Source organism: Poecilia reticulata, chromosome 9 (genome assembly GCF_904066995.2).
Source record: "Poecilia reticulata chromosome 9, P_reticulata-male-v2, whole genome shotgun sequence".
NCBI classification, from domain to species: Eukaryota; Metazoa; Chordata; class Actinopteri; order Cyprinodontiformes; family Poeciliidae; genus Poecilia; species Poecilia reticulata.
Window position 1 is genome coordinate 5,824,932 of NC_088838.1, and position 19,619 is coordinate 5,844,550.

Below are 19,619 nucleotides of genomic sequence, written 5' to 3' on the forward strand. Positions count from 1 at the left end.
AATTCTGACATGTATCAAGTAGTTCTCAGTAAATTCTGCTTATCTATACATTTCTGCAGTCAGAGGAATATGGGAACAGTTTAAAAATAGTGGCACATTTATGTCTTCAAATTTCCTTAACTCATTTATTAGCTATTTACCAGAGTCAGGGAATAGGTGTGGAGGGAGCTCTATAAGACACAGATGTTTCTGTAGGATATTCAGTGGATGTAAAGAACATTTGTAATTAATTCTCCACAACAATGTTAAATATGGCAAATCAGAGAGTTAGAACTATCTAGAGTGTACCACTATATTTAGTTATTTTTAACCTATTTTGGGGACAGATTTTTTTACCCTCCATTGACTAACTTTATTCAAATTAAAAGGTTAACAATCTTCTAAAGTATCCATTGTGAAATTATGCTACTGTAATAAGAACTTTTTTTATTTTTATGCGTTTTGCACTTTTTTTTTTTTTTTTTTTACCAGTAGTGCCAATAAGTCTGTTTACGTCTGCAAATAAAACATCTGTTAAGAAGAGGCAATGTTTGCATTTGTATTTTTTTTCTGAGAACTTTTTATTTCATGAACAAAGAACAGAGACAATGTCATTTTGGTCCAATGTTACCTCTGATCTTACGTCTACAGAAAATATCTCATGTCATACAAACAGTTTCTAGCTCCACAAACGACAGAAACATCCTGCAGTACAATATTTTAGTACCAACGCTCCTTCAAGTTTCTTCTGCTAATGAATTTCCTGTTGTCATATTCATACAGATAATAACGAACAGCTACATATGTTAAGCACAATATACAAACAGATACTGTACATTTGATTTTGCAGTGTTTATTTTTTAAGGTAACACACTACACACAGGGCCAGGATTCATTACCAGAAGATCTTCAGTCATTATTGTTTGTGGTTCAGTGTTTAAGTTTCAAGTATGACACAAAGGCATCTGCACTGTATTGTACACAGAAAAAAAACAGTCCACATTAATGAAGCCATGGTGAAGTGCAGATATGGTTGTTTTCTTCATTTTAAAGCACACAACTGAAACCTGACATTTACTTACACAAAATAAAAAGACACAAACACAATTTATTTTCTCTGTCTTAAGTTAAACCAGAACAAACGTATCTTGTTTTAGGCTAGTTAGAATTACCAGCATTATTTCTATTTGCTAAATGCCAAAAAACGCAGCAAGACTTTATTTTGTAGATTTTATTTTTTTTAACTTTCTTTGAACTCAGAAGTCAGAGGTTAGCATACATTTGGTCAATATCAGGGATAACTGTTTTCTGAGTTGAGTCAAATCTTTTGGGTTTCCTTGCTCAAATGTCTCCCAACAGTTTGCTGGAGTTCTGGTTCGTTCCTCCTAACAGAACCGGCATAACGCATTACCCCTAAAGCGCTTTGGGGTCCTCTGGACTGAATAAAGAGCAGCACAGGCCATTCACCATGGACCACGACTGCAGCATCTTCTAACATCTGGAAATTGTTCCCGAATTGAACCAGTCTTGGGAAGCTCTACAGTTCTCTTCCTGATATCGTGGCTGATTTATTTTGACCTTTCAGGCTCGCTGTACAAAGTGAAGTGTAGAACAAAGAGCGGGATTTTACCAGGCCAGTGTCAAACAGGAAAGCAGTGGGTTTCAGATGTGGCCTTAAAATACATCCACATGTGTGTCTCCAAATAACTCAAATGTGTCTGCTCAGTTAATCTATTAGAAGTATGCAAAAGGAAACCCAAAAGGTTTGACTTAAGTCATGCAGCTAAAAAAAAAAGGATTCCTGATACTCATCAGCTGTATTTAAACTTCTTTGTTTGAAAAAAGTTATGAAAAAAATCTTCTTGCCAAGTTTTTTTGTTTTGCAAATAGAAATAATTTAGGCAATTCTACCTGACCTGAAACAAGAGACATCTGGTCAGACAATAAGAAAAAAAACACAAAAAAAACTGTTTGTGTCTTTTTATGCGGTGCAGGGTTTCCCCCAGTGTTTTATAAGCCTGGCGGGCCACCAGACTTTACTTGTGCTCCCACCAGGCACAAGTAAAGCTTAATTACTTAAGTAATTAAGTATTTTTATATTTAAGTATTTTTTATAAAGTTTGCATTTTTTAAGACGTTATTGTTGGTGTTTTAACTGAAAAACACGATGGGCCACAGGCTGACGACTGCCCTAGCTACCAATCAAGGGGCTTAGCAAGTTTTCTAGGGTAAACCTTGCTGTGTATGTAAACGTCTGGTGTCAACTGTACAGGCTGACCACAGTGAGGATCTTTGAAAAACCAATCATCTTACTTTAAAAAACCCCAAAACAAAACAAAAAAACTTTACATTCGTCCAAAATCAAACTCCAGGCCGCCCTCGTGCAGGTTGCCCTCATTTGCGTTGTCGAAGCTGTTCTTGCCGTGGATCTGTTTCAGGTGCTTGCGCAGCACAGGCTTGTGAGCGAACACCATTTCGCAGTAGTTGCAGCGGTGCGGCTTGTCCCCGCTGTGCAGGTTCAGGTGATCCAGCAGCGAGCACTTCTGGGTAAACGTCTTGCCGCAGATCTTGCACTGGAAGGGCTTGATGCCGGCGTGGACGCGCATGTGCCGGTGCAGGTTGCCCTTCTGCGTGAAGGTCTTCCCGCACAGCAGGCACATGAACAGCTTGTGCATCTTGAGGTGGTTGGCGTAGTTCTCCAGCTGCCGGAAGACTCGGGCGCACTTGGGGCACTGGTGGTACCACTGCAGAGGCTTGTCGTAGCTCCGCTGGTGTCCGACGTGCTTCTCGGCGAGTGGGGACGAGGGAGGCGGGCTGAGCGGGTAACCCGCCATGCCCGGTGGAGCCGTCATCTCGCTGCCACGGCTGTCCACGGTGGAGTTGATGAGCGAGTGCTGCGGCTCCGGGGAGTGCAGCGCGGCCGGGGGGCTAGCGGAGAAGTGGCCGGTGATGGTGTTCTCCGCTATGTCGGTCACAGACTCCACTTTCACTATGGTGATGTCGTTATCCACCAAACCGGGCCTCGGACGCCTCCGCCACACCTGGACGGGGCTCACGGACGGCTGGATTATGACATCATCGTCCTCGTCGTCGTCGCTCTCGACGTTATTGTCTCTCTCCACCTGGCCCATCACCACCGCCTCGTCCTCCTCTTCCTCCTCCTCGTCCTCCTCCTCTCCCTCAGGTACAGTCCGCACATGAGACCGCTCCTGCTCCCTTTGAGCCTGGGAGGACGGACCCTCGCCTCCCTTTTCCCTCCGGAGGTCCAGATCCACCTCCAGCTGGCGTGAGGCCTGAGGTTTGATGAACTTGTTGAGGGCTTGGGTGCACTGCTCCACGATGTGGCCCATTTGGAGGAAGCTGGCCACCGTCAGGTAATGCACGAGCTCCAGCTCAGGAAACTCCAGCTGGCCGGTGTAGCAGGAGAGCAGCAGCTGCCGGCCAACTTCCGCCTCCTGAATCATGGAGATCTGGACCTCCCTGGAGTCCTGCTGCAGGATGAACTGGTCCCTCAGGAAAGACGAGCCGGCAGCAAACACCACTTTGTGGCCGGGGACCTCCAGCTGGTTGATGCGGACGACGACGTCGCAGAAGCGTCTCTGGTGTCGAAGAAGGTTCATCTTCTGCAGCATGGAGTCCCCGAATGTGGCAAATCGGAACTGCAGGATCACCTGGTTCTGGGCCATAGTGGACTACTGGGCAGCCGCAGCAGCACACCTGGTCAGGACAGAGTCAACCAGAGAATCAGCCCCACAATGACACTACTACCTGACTCTCACACTGATAGGAGGAACCACAGAGCTCTGTTAGGTTAAAAGCTCATCTTCTCAAGTTGGGATATTTTTCCTCCAACAGGTTCCAGAGGAAACACCTCAAACCAGATGTTGGACTGGATTTTATTTCAATGTCATTTGTGAATGTTAGAGCCTCATTTTCAACAGTGGAGCTATAAAGGTTGAAAATGGTTATTATTTTGGAGAAAATCTCATCAACATCAATATTTCCACTAAATAAGAGGCAAAAAAAAAGTTTGATAAAGGAAAAGCCTCTCAGACTCTGAGCCAAACGGCACCAAACAATGTTTTTTATATAGAAAATTTATTTAATTTCACATAATTATCCCGGTAGAAGCCATTTGTTTGTTAAATACTTAATGAAACATTTACCGTGTTTGATGTTTGTTGTGAATGACAAATACTCACAGACAAACGAGTTAATTAGTCCAAGTTTATTGTTTATTGAACGTTCAGAAACTACAGCGGCTGTGATGCACCAAGACAAAGGTAAAACAATCGAACAGATGATCAACTCTAAACCAATCGCACCTTTTTACTCTCCGTCTCTCTCTGTCATTTAAGCAAACCCGTTGCCGTGGCAACCTCCTGCGCTCCACAAGCCGACCCGCGATTACGTTAAAAACATAACATTCAGTCCGTTATGATATCAGGTTTTCAGGCTTGATATTTATTTGGGGATTATTAATAAGCCTCCCTGAACACAGCGGTGATTGATTAGTCAGTGAGAATGCATTCCATGCATTCTCACTTATAGTGTTTCTGTTTTTCTTTATCTTTATCAGTGAGAATGCATTCTGCATTCTCACTTATAGTGTTTCTGTTTTTCTTTATCTTTATTATCAGTGAGAATGCATTCTGCATTCTCACTTATAGTGTTTCTGTTTTTCTTTATTATTATCAGTGAGAATGCATTCTGCATTCTCACTTATAGTGTTTCTGTTTTTCTTTATCAGTGAGAATGCATTCTGCATTCTCACTTATAGTGTTTCTGTTTTTCTTTATTATCAGTGAGAATGCATTCTGCATTCTCACTTATAGTGTTTCTGTATTTCTTTATTATTATTATTCTGACTTCCGTACGTTTTTTGTCGCTTAACTACTTTCACTATCTTTCACTAATTGTACTAAATTATATATCAAAACGTTCAGCTCCTTCAGGAGAATGGTGCTATGACTTTTGGTAACCTTCACTATTGCACTTTTTGAAATAATTGCACTTTTGTGCAAATATTTTGCCCATTGAAATGAATGGGGAAATTCGGCGAACTGCCGTTTTTGAACTTTTTCTGCTGTTTGACAAACAAAATTATGCTGTTCATACATATTTCACTGTAGAGAAATATTTTATGCATTAAAATATAGCCACTAGTGTCTACTTTATGGAATTATTACTATAATTACTACAGGATTTACTGTTTTCTGTTAAACTCCTCTGGAGTACAACCTTGTCACACTTTCTCCTATTCTTTCAATGTATTTTCTTCTTGTGCTCTGTTTTTATCTGTGTCTATGCATTCTGCTTGTCTACTTTTCTGTTTGCCTTCTGGTTTTACTGGTTTTACTATCTTTTAAGATCTTCTACTATCTTTAATCAATTTTATCAATTCATATATCAAACATTTCTACTTCTTCTGAACCTTTTTGCTTTTGGTTTTCCTCTGTTTTACTCCTTCAAATATTTCTGGTTTACTGTTTCCACTAATTTTTTATACTTATTACTGTTTCACTATTCAATTGTTTCAACTATTCCTGGGATTGCACTAATTTCCTGTTGTTTCAATTATGCTCTTTCTTCAACTCTGTTTCACTTTTTGACTTTTTCAAATAATTCAGGTTGCACACAAACTCCTGCTTCTGCTGAATTCTGGTATACCTTCACTAAGTTTCACTATATATATATATATATATATATATATATATATATATATATATATATATATTGAAGTCATATATACTTCATATATGACTTCAAGCCTCTTTTTAAAAGCTAAAAAAATAAATAATAATGATAATAAAGAAAAGCATTAAAGGTGAGTGTTCTCTTTAGCGTTGGCAAAAACCCAGAAATTATTATTTAATTTCTGGGTTTAATTGGTAGGCGGCACAGTGGCGCAGTTGGTAGAGCTGTTGCCTTGCAGCAAGAAGGTTCTGGGTTCGATTCCCGGCCTGGGGTCCTTCTGCATGGAGTTTGCATGTTCTCCCTGTGCATGCGTGGGTTCTCTCCGGGTACTCCGGTTTCCTCCCACAGTCCAAAAACATGACTGTAAAACCTCAGGAGCGAAGCCGGTGAGGAAGCAGCGAGCTTAGCCTCACGTGCTATTGCGCAACCTCTCGCTAACTGCACTGGCTGCCATTCTATGGGAGCCTGTTCGTCCTGTCTGTACGCCAGCAATAAAATGGCTAAAAACATTTAATATATGGTCTTATTTTCCATAATTTTGCTTATGTATATAATGCACATTGTTTTTTGTCTCTAACTGTGTGTGTATCGTGTTTTGTGTGCGAAGGAGCGATAACAATCGGCAGAGAACAGACTCGAGGTGAGGCAGGCAGTTCTCTTGCCTCACCGCTGGGGGCGCTCATGATCCCAGATATTGTGACTGCACAACTGCAGAGTAATACACAGTGAGCTAGCCATGGAGCTAGCCACACAGTAAATAAGTAAAGTACAGCGATATATTTGTTTTCTTCTCTCCTCCGACGTCAACATGAAAGATTACATTTCTACCCTTAAACAGTTTTCTAAAGTGGATTTTCAATTGAAGCAGGAGATGATAACTAAAGGAAGACCAACACCGGAGCTGAAGGTTTTACTTCAAGACAGTTTGATGATTCTCAAACCGAGTAGAAAAGACATGCCGAGGATCAACTTGGCTTTGGATGAACAGATATTTTTGTGCAGAATTAGGGGTGCATGGATTTCATTGATAGGTAAAGGTAAGACAGCAATAAGATGTTTTTGTTTAGTTTTTTAATGAAATGTGCATTTGGTGGGCTACAGTTAATGTTTAAATAATTCAGTAAAGTAGAAGCGGTAGCTAATCTACCACAGCAATAATTTATTAATAAAACATTAAGCTTAAAACGTACTACAACAACAGACTGAATGATTTGTTGTGTGTGCAAAATTCTTGATTTTTTTTTTTGGTGTTAAATCCTAAAACATAAAGTGGCATTATTGTCAGTTGCTATGGCAGCGAGTCTGCGTAGCTTGGGGAAAACAGATCACTTTGCTGTGGATCATAGCACGAAATTAATACCTACATTTAAGTTTCACTGAGTTAACGCGGCTATAGATGACATGTAAAATATTAGTCTTTTTGCCCCACAGCGTTGTATGCATGCGCGAAATTTCCGTAGGTCCAATAGCATGCATGGTGTCTAAGTCATAAGTCAGTGCCTCACCAGCAATGAACCTCACCGTACGTCACTGATATATATAGTGTGTGTGTGCCAAACTGGTGCCAAATCTTTCGAAGTGAAAATATCCAAGTGCTCCTGAATGTCTCTGACGTTCTGCTTGGCGTTCTCTGCCGTTACGTTCTCCCTTCTTCGTTTGTGGAGTTACAATATCTGGGTTCATGAGCGCCCCCAGCGATGAGGCAGAGAACTGAATACCTCACCTCGAATCTGTATGGCGTTTGCCGTCTCGAGTAACATGCCGTTTTCGATCGCTCCTCAGCACACGAAACACGTTACACACACAGTTGGTGACTATAAAAACAGTACATTAAATACTTGGAATTAATTATGGGAAATCAGTTAAGACATTAAATGTTTTTAACCATGTTATTTGCGACGTACAGACAGACGGAGCATGCTCTCATAGAATAACAACCAGTGCAGTTAGCGAGAAGTTGTGCAATCCCAGGTGCTGCATCACTGGCTTTGCTTGTTATACTTATTACTGTTTCACTATTCAATTGTTTCAACTATTCCTGGGATTGCACAAATTTTTTCCTGTTGTTTCAATTATGCTCTTTCTTAAACTCTGTTTCACTTTTTCACTTTTTCAAATAATTCAGGTTGCACACAAACTCCTGCTTCTGCTGAATTCTGCTATAATTTATATATTATATAATTGTATAATTTATGCAGTATAATTCACTATTAATTCACTATTAAATATATTAATATAGTATATTCACTATTCAATAGTTTCAACTATTTCTATTTCTTCCACTATCTTCTGCTTTCTTCTGCTTTCTTCTACTTTCTTCTACTTTCTTCTACTCCTTAAACTTTTCTCTACTTTTTCTTGCATTTCTGCAGCAGTCATTCTGCAAATATGCATTCTCACGGCTGTTTCGCTAGGAACAGCTATTTTTCTAGTTATCAGTGAGAATGCATTCTGCATTCTCACTTATAGTGTTTCTGTTTTTCTTTATTATTATTATTATTATTATTATTCTGTCTTCCGTACGTTTTTTGTCGCTTAACTACTTTCACTATCTTTCACTAATTGTACTAAATTATATATCAAAACGTTCAGCTCCTTCAGGAGAATGGTGCTATGACTTTTGGTAACCTTCACTATTGCACTTTTTGAAATAATTGCACTTTTGTGCAAATATTTTGCCCATTGAAATGAATGGGGAAATTCGGCGAACTGCCGTTTTTGAACTTTTTCTGCTGTTTGACAAACAAAATTATGCTGTTCATACATATTTCACTGTAGAGAAATATTTTATGCATTAAAATATAGCCACTAGTGTCTACTTTATTGAATTATTACCATTATTTCAACAGGATTTACTGTTTTCTGTTAAACTCCTCTGGAGTACAACCTTGTCACACTTTCTCCTATTCTTTCAATGTATTTTCTTCTTGTGCTCTGTTTTTATCTGTGTCTATGCTTTCTGCTTGCCTACTTTTCTGTTTGCCTTCTGGTTTTACTGGTTTTACTATCTTTTAAGATATTCTACTCTCTTTAATCAATTTTATAAATTCATATATCAAACATTTCTACTTCTTCTGAACCTTTTTGCTTTTGGTTTTCCTCTGTTTTACTCCTTCAAATATTTCTGGTTCACTGTTTCCACTAATTTTTTATACTTATTACTTTCACTATTCAATTGTTTCAACTATTCCTGGGATTGCACTAATTTCCTGTTGTTTCAATTATGCTCTTTCTTCAACTCTGTTTCACTTTTTGACTTTTTCAAATAATTCAGGTTGCACACAAACTCCTGCTTCTGCTGAATTCTGCTATAATTTATATATTATATAATTTATATAATTTATGCAGTATAATTCACTATTAATTCACTATTAAATATATTAATATAGTATATTCACTATTCAATAGTTTCAACTATTTCTATTTCTTCCACTATCTTCGGCTTTCTTCTGCTTTCTTCTACTTTCTTCTACTTTCTTCTACTCCTTAAACTTTTCTCTACTTTTTCTTGCATTTCTGCAGCAGTCATTCTGCAAATATGCATTCTCACGGCTGTTTCGCTAGGAACAGCTATTTTTCTAGTTATTATTATTCTGTCTTCCGTACGTTTTTTGTCGCTTAACTACTTTCACTATCTTTCACTAATTGTACTAAATTATATATCAAAACGTTCAGCTCCTTCAGGAGAATGGTGCTATGACTTTTGGTAACCTTCACTATTGCACTTTTTGAAATAATTGCACTTTTGTGCAAATATTTTGCCCATTGAAATGAATGGGGAAATTCGGCGAACTGCCGTTTTTGAACTTTTTCTGCTGTTTGACAAACAAAATTATGCTGTTCATACATATTTCACTGTAGAGAAATATTTTATGCATTAAAATATAGCCACTAGTGTCTACTTTATTGAATTATTACTATAATTACTACAGGATTTACTGTTTTCTGTTAAACTCCTCTGGAGTACAACCTTGCCACACTTTCTCCTATTCTTTCAATGTATTTTCTTCTTGTGCTCTGTTTTTATCTGTTTCTATGCTTTCTGCTTGCCTAATTTTCTGTTTGCCTTCTGGTTTTACTGGTTTTACTATCTTTTAAGATATTCTACTATCTTTAATCAATTTTATAAATTCATATATCAAACATTTCTACTTCTTCTAAACCTTTTTGCTTTTGGTTTTCCTCTGTTTTACTCCTTCAAATATTTCTGGTTCACTGTTTCCACTAATTTTTTATACTTATTACTTTCACTATTCAATTGTTTCAACTATTCCTGGGATTGCACTAATTTCCTGTTGTTTCAATTATGCTCTTTCTTAAACTCTGTTTCACTTTTTGACTTTTTCAAATAATTCAGGTTGCACACAAACTCCTGCTTCTGCTGAATTCTGGTATACCTTCACTAAGTTTCACTATATATATATATATATATATTGAAGTCATATATACTTCATATATGACTTCAAGCCTCTTTTTAAAAGCTAAAAAATAAATAATAATGATAATAAAGAAAAGCATTAAAGGTGAGTGTTCTCTTCAGCGTTGGCAAAAACCCAGAAATTATTATTTAATTTCTGGGTTTAATTGGTAGGCGGCACAGTGGCGCAGTTGGTAGAGCTGTTGCCTTGCAGCAAGAAGGTTCTGGGTTCGATTCCCGGCCTGGGGTCCTTCTGCATGGAGTTTGCATGTTCTCCCTGTGCATGCGTGGGTTCTCTCCGGTTTCCTCCCACAGTCAAAACAAAAACAAAAACATGACTGTAAAACCTCAGGAGCGAAGCCGGTGAGGAAGCAGCGAGCTTAGCCTCACGTGCTATTGCGCAACCTCTCGCTAACTGCACTGGCTGCCATTCTATGGGAGCCTGTCTGTACGCCAGCAATTAAATGGCTAAAAACATTTAATATATGGTCTTATTTTCCATAATTTTGCTTATGTATATAATGCACATTGTTTTTTGTCTCTAACTGTGTGTGTATCGTGTTTTGTGTGCGAAGGAGCAATAACAATCGGCAGAGAACAGACTCGAGGTGAGGCAGGCAGTTCTCTTGCCTCACCGCTGGGGGCGCTCATGATCCCAGATATTGTGACTGCACAACTGCAGAGTAATACACAGTGAGCTAGCCATGGAGCTAGCCACACAGTAAATAAGTAAAGTACAGCGATATATTTGTTTTCTTCTCTCCTCCGACGTCAACATGAAAGATTACATTTCTACCCTTAAACAGTTTTCTAAAGTGGATTTTCAATTGAAGCAGGAGATGATAACTAAAGGAAGACCAACACCGGAGCTGAAGGTTTTACTTCAAGACAGTTTGATGATTCTCAAACCGAGTAGAAAAGACATGCCGAGGATCAACTTGGCTTTGGATGAACAGATATTTTTGTGCAGAATTAGGGGTGCATGGATTTCATTGATAGGTAAAGGTAAGACAGCAATAAGATGTTTTTGTTTAGTTTTTTAATGAAATGTGCATTTGGTGGGCTACAGTTAATGTTTAAATAATTCAGTAAAGTAGAAGCGGTAGCTAATCTACCACAGCAATAATTTATTAATAAAACATTAAGCTTAAAACGTACTACAACAACAGACTGAATGATTTGTTGTGTGTGCAAAATTCTTGATTTTTTTTGTGTTAAATCCTAAAACATAAAGTGGCATTATTGTCAGTTGCTATGGCAGCGAGTCTGCGTAGCTTGGGGAAAACAGATCACTTTGCTGTGGATCATAGCACGAAATTAATACCTACATTGAAGTTTCACTGAGTTAACGCGGCTATAGATGACATGTAAAATATTAGTCTTTTTGCCCCACAGCGTTGTATGCATGCGCGAAATTTCCGTAGGTCCAATAGCATGCATGGTGTCTAAGTCATAAGTCAGTGCCTCACCAGCAATGAACCTCACCGTACGTCACTGATATATAGTGTGTGTGTGCCAAACTGGTGCCAAATCTTTCGAAGTGAAAATATCCAAGTGCTCCTGAATGTCTCTGACGTTCTGCTTGGCGTTCTCTGCCGTTACGTTCTCCCTTCTTCGTTTGTGGAGTTACAATATCTGGGTTCATGAGCGCCCCCAGCGATGAGGCAGAGAACTGAATACCTCACCTCGAATCTGTATGGCGTTTGCCGTCTCGAGTAACATGCCGTTTTCGATCGCTCCTCAGCACACGAAACACGTTACACACACAGTTGGTGACTATAAAAACAGTACATTAAATACTTGGAATTAATTATGGGAAATCAGTTAAGACATTGAATGTTTTTAACCATGTTATTTGCGACGTACAGACAGACGGAGCATGCTCTCATAGAATAACAACCAGTGCAGTTAGCGAGAAGTTGTGCAATCCCAGGTGCTGCATCACTGGCTTTGCTTGTTATACTTATTACTGTTTCACTATTCAATTGTTTCAACTATTCCTGGGATTGCACAAATTTTTTCCTGTTGTTTCAATTATGCTCTTTCTTAAACTGTTTCACTTTTTGACTTTTTCAAATAATTCAGGTTGCACACAAACTCCTGCTTCTGCTGAATTCTGCTATAATTTATATATTATATAATTTATATAATTTATGCAGTATAATTCACTATTAATTCACAATTAAATATATTAATATAGCATATTCACTATTCAATAGTTTCAACTATTTCTATTTCTTCCACTATCTTCTGCTTTCTTCTACTCCTTAAACTTTTCTCTACTTTTTCTTGCATTTCTGCAGCAGTCATTCTGCAAATATGCATTCTCACGGCTGTTTCGCTAGGAACAGCTATTTTTCTAGTTATCAGTGAGAATGCATTCTGCATTCTCACTTATAGTGTTTCTGTTTTTCTTTATCAGTGAGAATGCATTCTGCATTCTCACTTATAGTGTTTCTGTTTTTCTTTATTATTATCAGTGAGAATGCATTCAATGCATTCTCACTTATAGTGTTTCTGTTTCTCTTTATCAGTGAGAATGCATTCAATGCATTCTCACTTATAGTGTTTCTGTTTCTCTTTATCAGTGAGAATGCATTCAATGCATTCTCACTTATAGTGTTTCTGTTTCTCTTTATTATTATTATTCTGTCTTCCGTACGTTTTTTGTCGCTTAACTACTTTCACTATCTTTCACTAATTGTACTAATTTATATATCAAAACGTTCAGCTTCTTCAGGAGAATGGAGCTATATCTTTTGGTAAACTTCACTATTATACTTTTTGAAATAATTGCCCTTTTGTGCAAATTTATTGCCCCATTATTTCCTATGGTGGAACTCTGTAACTGATTTCAGTTACTAGAGTGGCCACTCTAGTAACTGCCGTTTTTGTACTTTTTCAGCTCTTTTAGAAACAAAATTATGCTGTTCATACATATTTCACTGTAGAGAAATATTTTATGCTTTAAAATGTAGCCACTAGTGTCTACTTTATGGAATTATTACTATGATTGTTACAGGATTTACTGTTTTCTGTTAAACTCCTCTGGAGTACAACCTTGTCACACTTTCTCCTATTCTTTCAATGTATTTTCTTCTTGTGCTCTGTTTTTATCTGTGTCTATGCATTCTGCTTGTCTACTTTTCTGTTTGCCTTCTGGTTCTACTGGTTTTACTATCTTTTAAGATCTTCTACTATCTTTAATCAATTTTATAAATTCATATATCAAACATTTCTTCTTCTTCTGAACCTTTTTGCTTTTGGTTTTCCTCTGTTTTACTCCTTCAAATATTTCTGGTTTACTGTTTTCACTAATTTTTTATACTTATTACGGTTTCACTATTTAATTGTTTCAACTATTCCTGGGATTGCACTAATTTCCTGTTGTTTCAATTATGCTCTTTCTTAAACTCTGTTTCACTTTTTGACTTTTTCAAATAATTCAGGTTGCACACAACCTCCTGCTACTGCTGAATTCTGCTATAATTAATATATTATATAATTTATATAATTTATACAGTATAATTCACTATTAATTCACTATTAAATAAATTAATATAGTATATTCACTATTCAATAGTTTCAACTATTTCTATTTCTTCCGCTTTCTTCTGCTTTCTTCTACTTCTTACCCCTTCAAATATTTCTGGTTTACTGTTTCCACTAATTTTCTATGCTTATTGCTGTTTCACTATTCAATTGTTTCAACTATTTCTGGATTTGCACTAATTTCCTTTTGTTTCAATTATGCTCTTTCTTAAACTCTGTTTCACTTTTTGACTTTTTCAAATAATTCAGGTTTCCCACAAACTTCTGCTTCTTCTGCTGAATTCTGCTATAATTTATATATTATATAATTTATACAATATAATTCACTATTAATTCACTATTATACTATTAATATAGTATATTCACTATTCAATTGTTTCAACTATTTCCATGTTTCTATGCATTTTGCTTGTCTACTTATCTTTTTGCCTTCTGGTTCTACTGGTTTTACTATCTTCTAAGATCTTCTACAATCTTTAATCAATTTTATAAATTCATATATCAAACATTTCTGCTTCTTCTAACCCTTTTTGCTTTTGGTTTTGCTGTTTTACTCCTTCAAATATTTCTGGTTTACTGTTTCCACTAATTTTTTATGCTTATTGCTGTTTCACTGTTCAATTGTTTCAACTATTTCTGGGTTTGCACTAATTTCCTCGTGTGCTAAATGTGCTCTTTCTTACGCTCTGTTTCACTTTTTGACTTTTTCAAATAATTCATGTTGCACACAAACTTCTGCTTCTTCAGCTGAATTCTTCAACACTTTTGCTAAGTTTCACGACTTGGCAATGGATTTCTACAATGTATGACTAGCTCTCTTATGCTTTTTTCCAATATCTTACTCTTTCTTCTAAAGTTTCTAATATTTCTCCATCAATCATTCTGCAAATATGCTTATTTGGCTCTTTATGTTAAGTTTCACTTCTTCAAATATTTCTGGTTGTGTACTAATTTCAACTTCAGATAATTTCTGCAGTTTGCTACGTTTCACTGTTCAACTGTTTCAACTATTTCAATTTCTTCTACTTTCTTCCACTTCTTAAGCTTTTCTTCACATTTCTTGCATTTCTGCAGCAGTCATTCTGCAAATATGCATTCTCACGGCTGTTTCGCTAGGAACAGCTATTTTTCTAGTCAGTGAGAATGCATCAATGCATTCTCACTTATAGTGTTTCTGTTTCCCTTTATTATTATTATTATTATTCTGTCTTCCGTACGTTTTTTGTCGTTTAACTACTTTCACTATCTTTCACTAATTGTACTAATTTATATATCAAAACGTTCAGCTTCTTCAGGAGAATGGAGCTATATCTTTTGGTAAACTTCACTATTATACTTTTTGAAATAATTGCCCTTTTGTGCAAATTTATTGCCCCATTATTTCCTATGGTGGAACTCTGTAACTGATTTCAGTTACTTGAGTGTACACTCTAGTAACTGCCGTTTTTGTACTTTTTCAGCTCTTTTATAAACAAAATTATGCTGTTCATACATATTTCACTGTAGAGAAATATTTTATGCTTTAAAATGTAGCCACTAGTGTCTACTTTATGGAAGTATTACTATCATTGCAACAGGTTTTACTGTTTTCTGTTAAACTCCTCTGGAGTACAACCTTGTCACACTTTCTCCTATTCTTTCAATGTATTTTTTTCTTGTGCTCTGTTTTTGTCTGTGTCTATGCATTCTGCTTGTCTACTTTTCTGTTTGCCTTCTGGTTCTACTGGTTTTACTATCTTTTAAGATCTTCTACTATCTTTAATCAATTTTATAAATTCATATATCAAACATTTCTTCTTCTTCTGACCCTTTTTGCTTTTGGTTTTCCTCTGTTTTACTCCTTCAAATATTTCTGGTTTACTGTTTTCACTAATTTTTTATACTTATTACGGTTTCACTATTTAATTGTTTCAACTATTCCTGGGATTGCACTAATTTCCTGTTGTTTCAATTATGCTCTTTCTTAAACTCTGTTTCACTTTTTGACTTTTTCAAATAATTCAGGTTGCACACAACCTCCTGCTACTGCTGAATTCTGCTATAATTAATATATTATATAATTTATATAATTTATACAGTATAATTCACTATTAATTCACTATTAAATAAATTAATATAGTATATTCACTATTCAATAGTTTCAACTATTTCTATTTCTTCCGCTTTCTTCTGCTTTCTTCTACTTCTTACCCCTTCAAATATTTCTGGTTTACTGTTTCCACTAATTTTCTATGCTTATTGCTGTTTCACTATTCAATTGTTTCAACTATTTCTGGATTTGCACTAATTTCCTTTTGTTTCAATTATGCTCTTTCTTAAACTCTGTTTCACTTTTTGACTTTTTCAAATAATTCAGGTTTCCCACAAACTTCTGCTTCTTCTGCTGAATTCTTCTATAATTTATATAATTTATACAGTATAATTCACTATTGTTTCACTATTATACAATTAATATAGTATATTCACTATTCAATTGTTTCAACTATTTCCATGTTTCTATGCATTTTGCTTGTCTACTTTTCTGTTTACCTTCTGGTTCTACTGGTTTTACTATCTTTTAAGATCTTCTACAATCTTTAATCAATTTTATAAATTCATATATCAAACATTTCTGCTTCTTCTTATCCTTTTTGCTTTTAATCTGTTTTACTCCTTCAAATATTTCTGGTTTACTGTTTCCACTAATTTTTTATGCTTATTGCTGTTTCACTGTTCAATTGTTTCAACTATTTCTGGGTTTGCACTAATTTCCTCGTGTGCTAATTGTGCTCTTTCTTACGCTCTGTTTCACTTTTTGACTTTATCAAATAATTCATGTTGCACACAAACTTCTGCTTCTTCAGCTGAATTCTGCAACACTTTTGCTAAGTTTCACTACTTGGCAAAGGATTTCTACAATGTATGACTAGCTTTCTCATGCTTTTTTCCAATTTCTTACTCTTTGTTCTCAAGTTTCTCATATTTCTCCATCAATTATTCTGCAAATATGCTTATTTGGCACTTTATGTTATGTTTCACATCTTTAAATATTTCTGTTTGTGTACTAATTTCAGCTTCAGCTAATTTCTGCAGTTTGCTATGTTTCACTATTCAACTGTTTCAACTATTGCAATTTCTCATGCTTTCTTCTACTTCTTAAGCTTTTCTCCACATTTTCTTGCATTTCTGCAGCAGTCATTCTGCAAATATGCATTCTCACGGCTGTTTCGCTAGGAACAGCTATTTTTCTAGTCAGTGAGAATGCATCAATGCATTCTCACTTATAGTGTTTCTGTTTCCCTTTATCAGTGAGAATGCATCAATGCATTCTCACTTATAGTGTTTCTGTTTCCCTTTATTATTATTATTATTATTCTGTCTTCCGTACGTTTTTTGTCGTTTAACTACTTTCACTATCTTTCACTAATTGTACTAATTTATATATCAAAACGTTCAGCTTCTTCAGGAGAATGGAGCTATATCTTTTGGTAAACTTCACTATTATACTTTTTGAAATAATTGCCCTTTTGTGCAAATTTATTGCCCCATTATTTCCTATGGTGGAACTCTGTAACTGATTTCAGTTACTTGAGTGTACACTCTAGTAACTGCCGTTTTTGTACTTTTTCAGCTCTTTTATAAACAAAATTATGCTGTTCATACATATTTCACTGTAGAGAAATATTTTATGCTTTAAAATGTAGCCACTAGTGTCTACTTTATGGAAGTATTACTATCATTGCAACAGGTTTTACTGTTTTCTGTTAAACTCCTCTGGAGTACAACCTTGTCACACTTTCTCCTATTCTTTCAATGTATTTTTTTCTTGTGCTCTGTTTTTGTCTGTGTCTATGCATTCTGCTTGTCTACTTTTCTGTTTGCCTTCTGGTTCTACTGGTTTTACTATCTTTTAAGATCTTCTACTATCTTTAATCAATTTTATAAATTCATATATCAAACATTTCTTCTTCTTCTGACCCTTTTTGCTTTTGGTTTTCCTCTGTTTTACTCCTTCAAATATTTCTGGTTTACTGTTTTCACTAAATTTTTATACTTATTACGGTTTCACTATTTAATTGTTTCAACTATTCCTGGGATTGCACTAATTTCCTGTTGTTTCAATTATGCTCTTTCTTAAACTCTGTTTCACTTTTTGACTTTTTCAAATAATTCAGGTTGCACACAACCTCCTGCTACTGCTGAATTCTGCTATAATTAATATATTATATAATTTATATAATTTATACAGTATAATTCACTATTAATTCACTATTAAATAAATTAATATAGTATATTCACTATTCAATAGTTTCAACTATTTCTATTTCTTCCGCTTTCTTCTGCTTTCTTCTACTTCTTACCCCTTCAAATATTTCTGGTTTACTGTTTCCACTAATTTTCTATGCTTATTGCTGTTTCACTATTCAATTGTTTCAACTATTTCTGGATTTGCACTAATTTCCTTTTGTTTCAATTATGCTCTTTCTTAAACTCTGTTTCACTTTTTGACTTTTTCAAATAATTCAGGTTTCCCACAAACTTCTGCTTCTTCTGCTGAATTCTGCTATAATTTATATATTATATAATTTATACAATATAATTCACTATTAATTCACTATTATACAATTAATATAGTATATTCACTATTCAATTGTTTCAACTATTTCCATGTTTCTATGCATTTTGCTTGTCTACTTTTCTGTTTACCTTCTGGTTCTACTGGTTTTACTATCTTTTAAGATCTTCTACAATCTTTAATCAATTTTATAAATTCATATATCAAACATTTCTGCTTCTTCTTACCCTTTTTGCTTTTGGTTTTGCTGTTTTACTCCTTCAAATATTTCTGGTTTACTGTTTCCACTAATTTTTTATGCTTATTGCTGTTTCACTGTTCAATTGTTTCAACTATTTCTGGGTTTGCACTAATTTCCTCGTGTGCTAATTGTGCTCTTTCTTACGCTCTGTTTCACTTTTTGACTTTATCAAATAATTCATGTTGCACACAAACTTCTGCTTCTTCAGCTGAATTCTGCAACACTTTTGCTAAGTTTCACTACTTGGCAAAGGATTTCTACAATGTATGACTAGCTTTCTCATGCTTTTTTCCAATTTCTTACTCTTTGTTCTCAAGTTTCTCATATTTCTCCATCAATTATTCTGCAAATATGCTTATTTGGCACTTTATGTTATGTTTCACATCTTTAAATATTTCTGTTTGTGTACTAATTTCAGCTTCAGCTAATTTCTGCAGTTTGCTATGTTTCACTATTCAACTGTTTCAACTATTGCAATTTCTCATGCTTTCTTCTACTTCTTAAGCTTTTCTCCACATTTTCTTGCATTTCTGCAGCAGTCATTCTGCAAATATGCATTCTCACGGCTGTTTCGCTAGGAACAGCTATTTTTCTAGTCAGTGAGAATGCATCAATGCATTCTCACTTATAGTGTTTCTGTTTCCCTTTATTATTATTATTATTATTCTGTCTTCCGTACGTTTTTTGTCATTTAACTACTTTCACTATCTTTCACTAATTGTACTAATTTATATATCAAAACGTTCAGCTTCTTCAGGAGAATGGAGCTATATCTTTTGGTAAACTTCACTATTGCACTTTTTGAAATAATTGCCCTTTTGTGCAAATTTATTGCCCCATTATTTCCTATGGTGGAACTCTCTAACTGATTTCAGTTACTAGAGTGGCCACTCTAGTAACTGCCGTTTTTGAACTTTTTCTGCACTTTTATAAACAAAATTATGCTGTTCATACATATTTCACTGTAGAGAAATATTTTATGCATTAAAATGTAGCCACAAGTGTCTACTTTATGGAATTATTACTATCATTGCTACAGGTTTTACTGTTTTCTGTTAAACTCCTCTGGAGTACAACCTTGCCACACTTTCTCCTATTCTTTCAATGTATTTTCTTCTTGTGCTCTGTTTTTATCTGTGTCTATGCTTTCTCCTTGTCTACTTTTCTGTTTGCCTTCT

The 19,619-nt window shown here is 35.6% G+C and overlaps 1 protein-coding gene across 1 annotated transcript in view; it reads right to left on the reverse strand.

Annotated features, from left to right (window-relative positions):
- Positions 1 to 524: 524 nt before the first annotated feature.
- zbtb26 (zinc finger and BTB domain containing 26) overlaps positions 525 to 19,619 on the reverse strand; it is a 48,495-nt gene continuing 29,400 nt past the window's right edge. Inside the window, exon 2 of the mRNA XM_008417229.3 lies at positions 525 to 3,696. Within this exon, the coding sequence (XP_008415451.1) occupies positions 2,325 to 3,665 (1,341 nt within the window). The 5' untranslated portion in view covers positions 3,666 to 3,696 and the 3' untranslated portion in view covers positions 525 to 2,324. The remainder of the gene's footprint in view (positions 3,697 to 19,619) is intronic.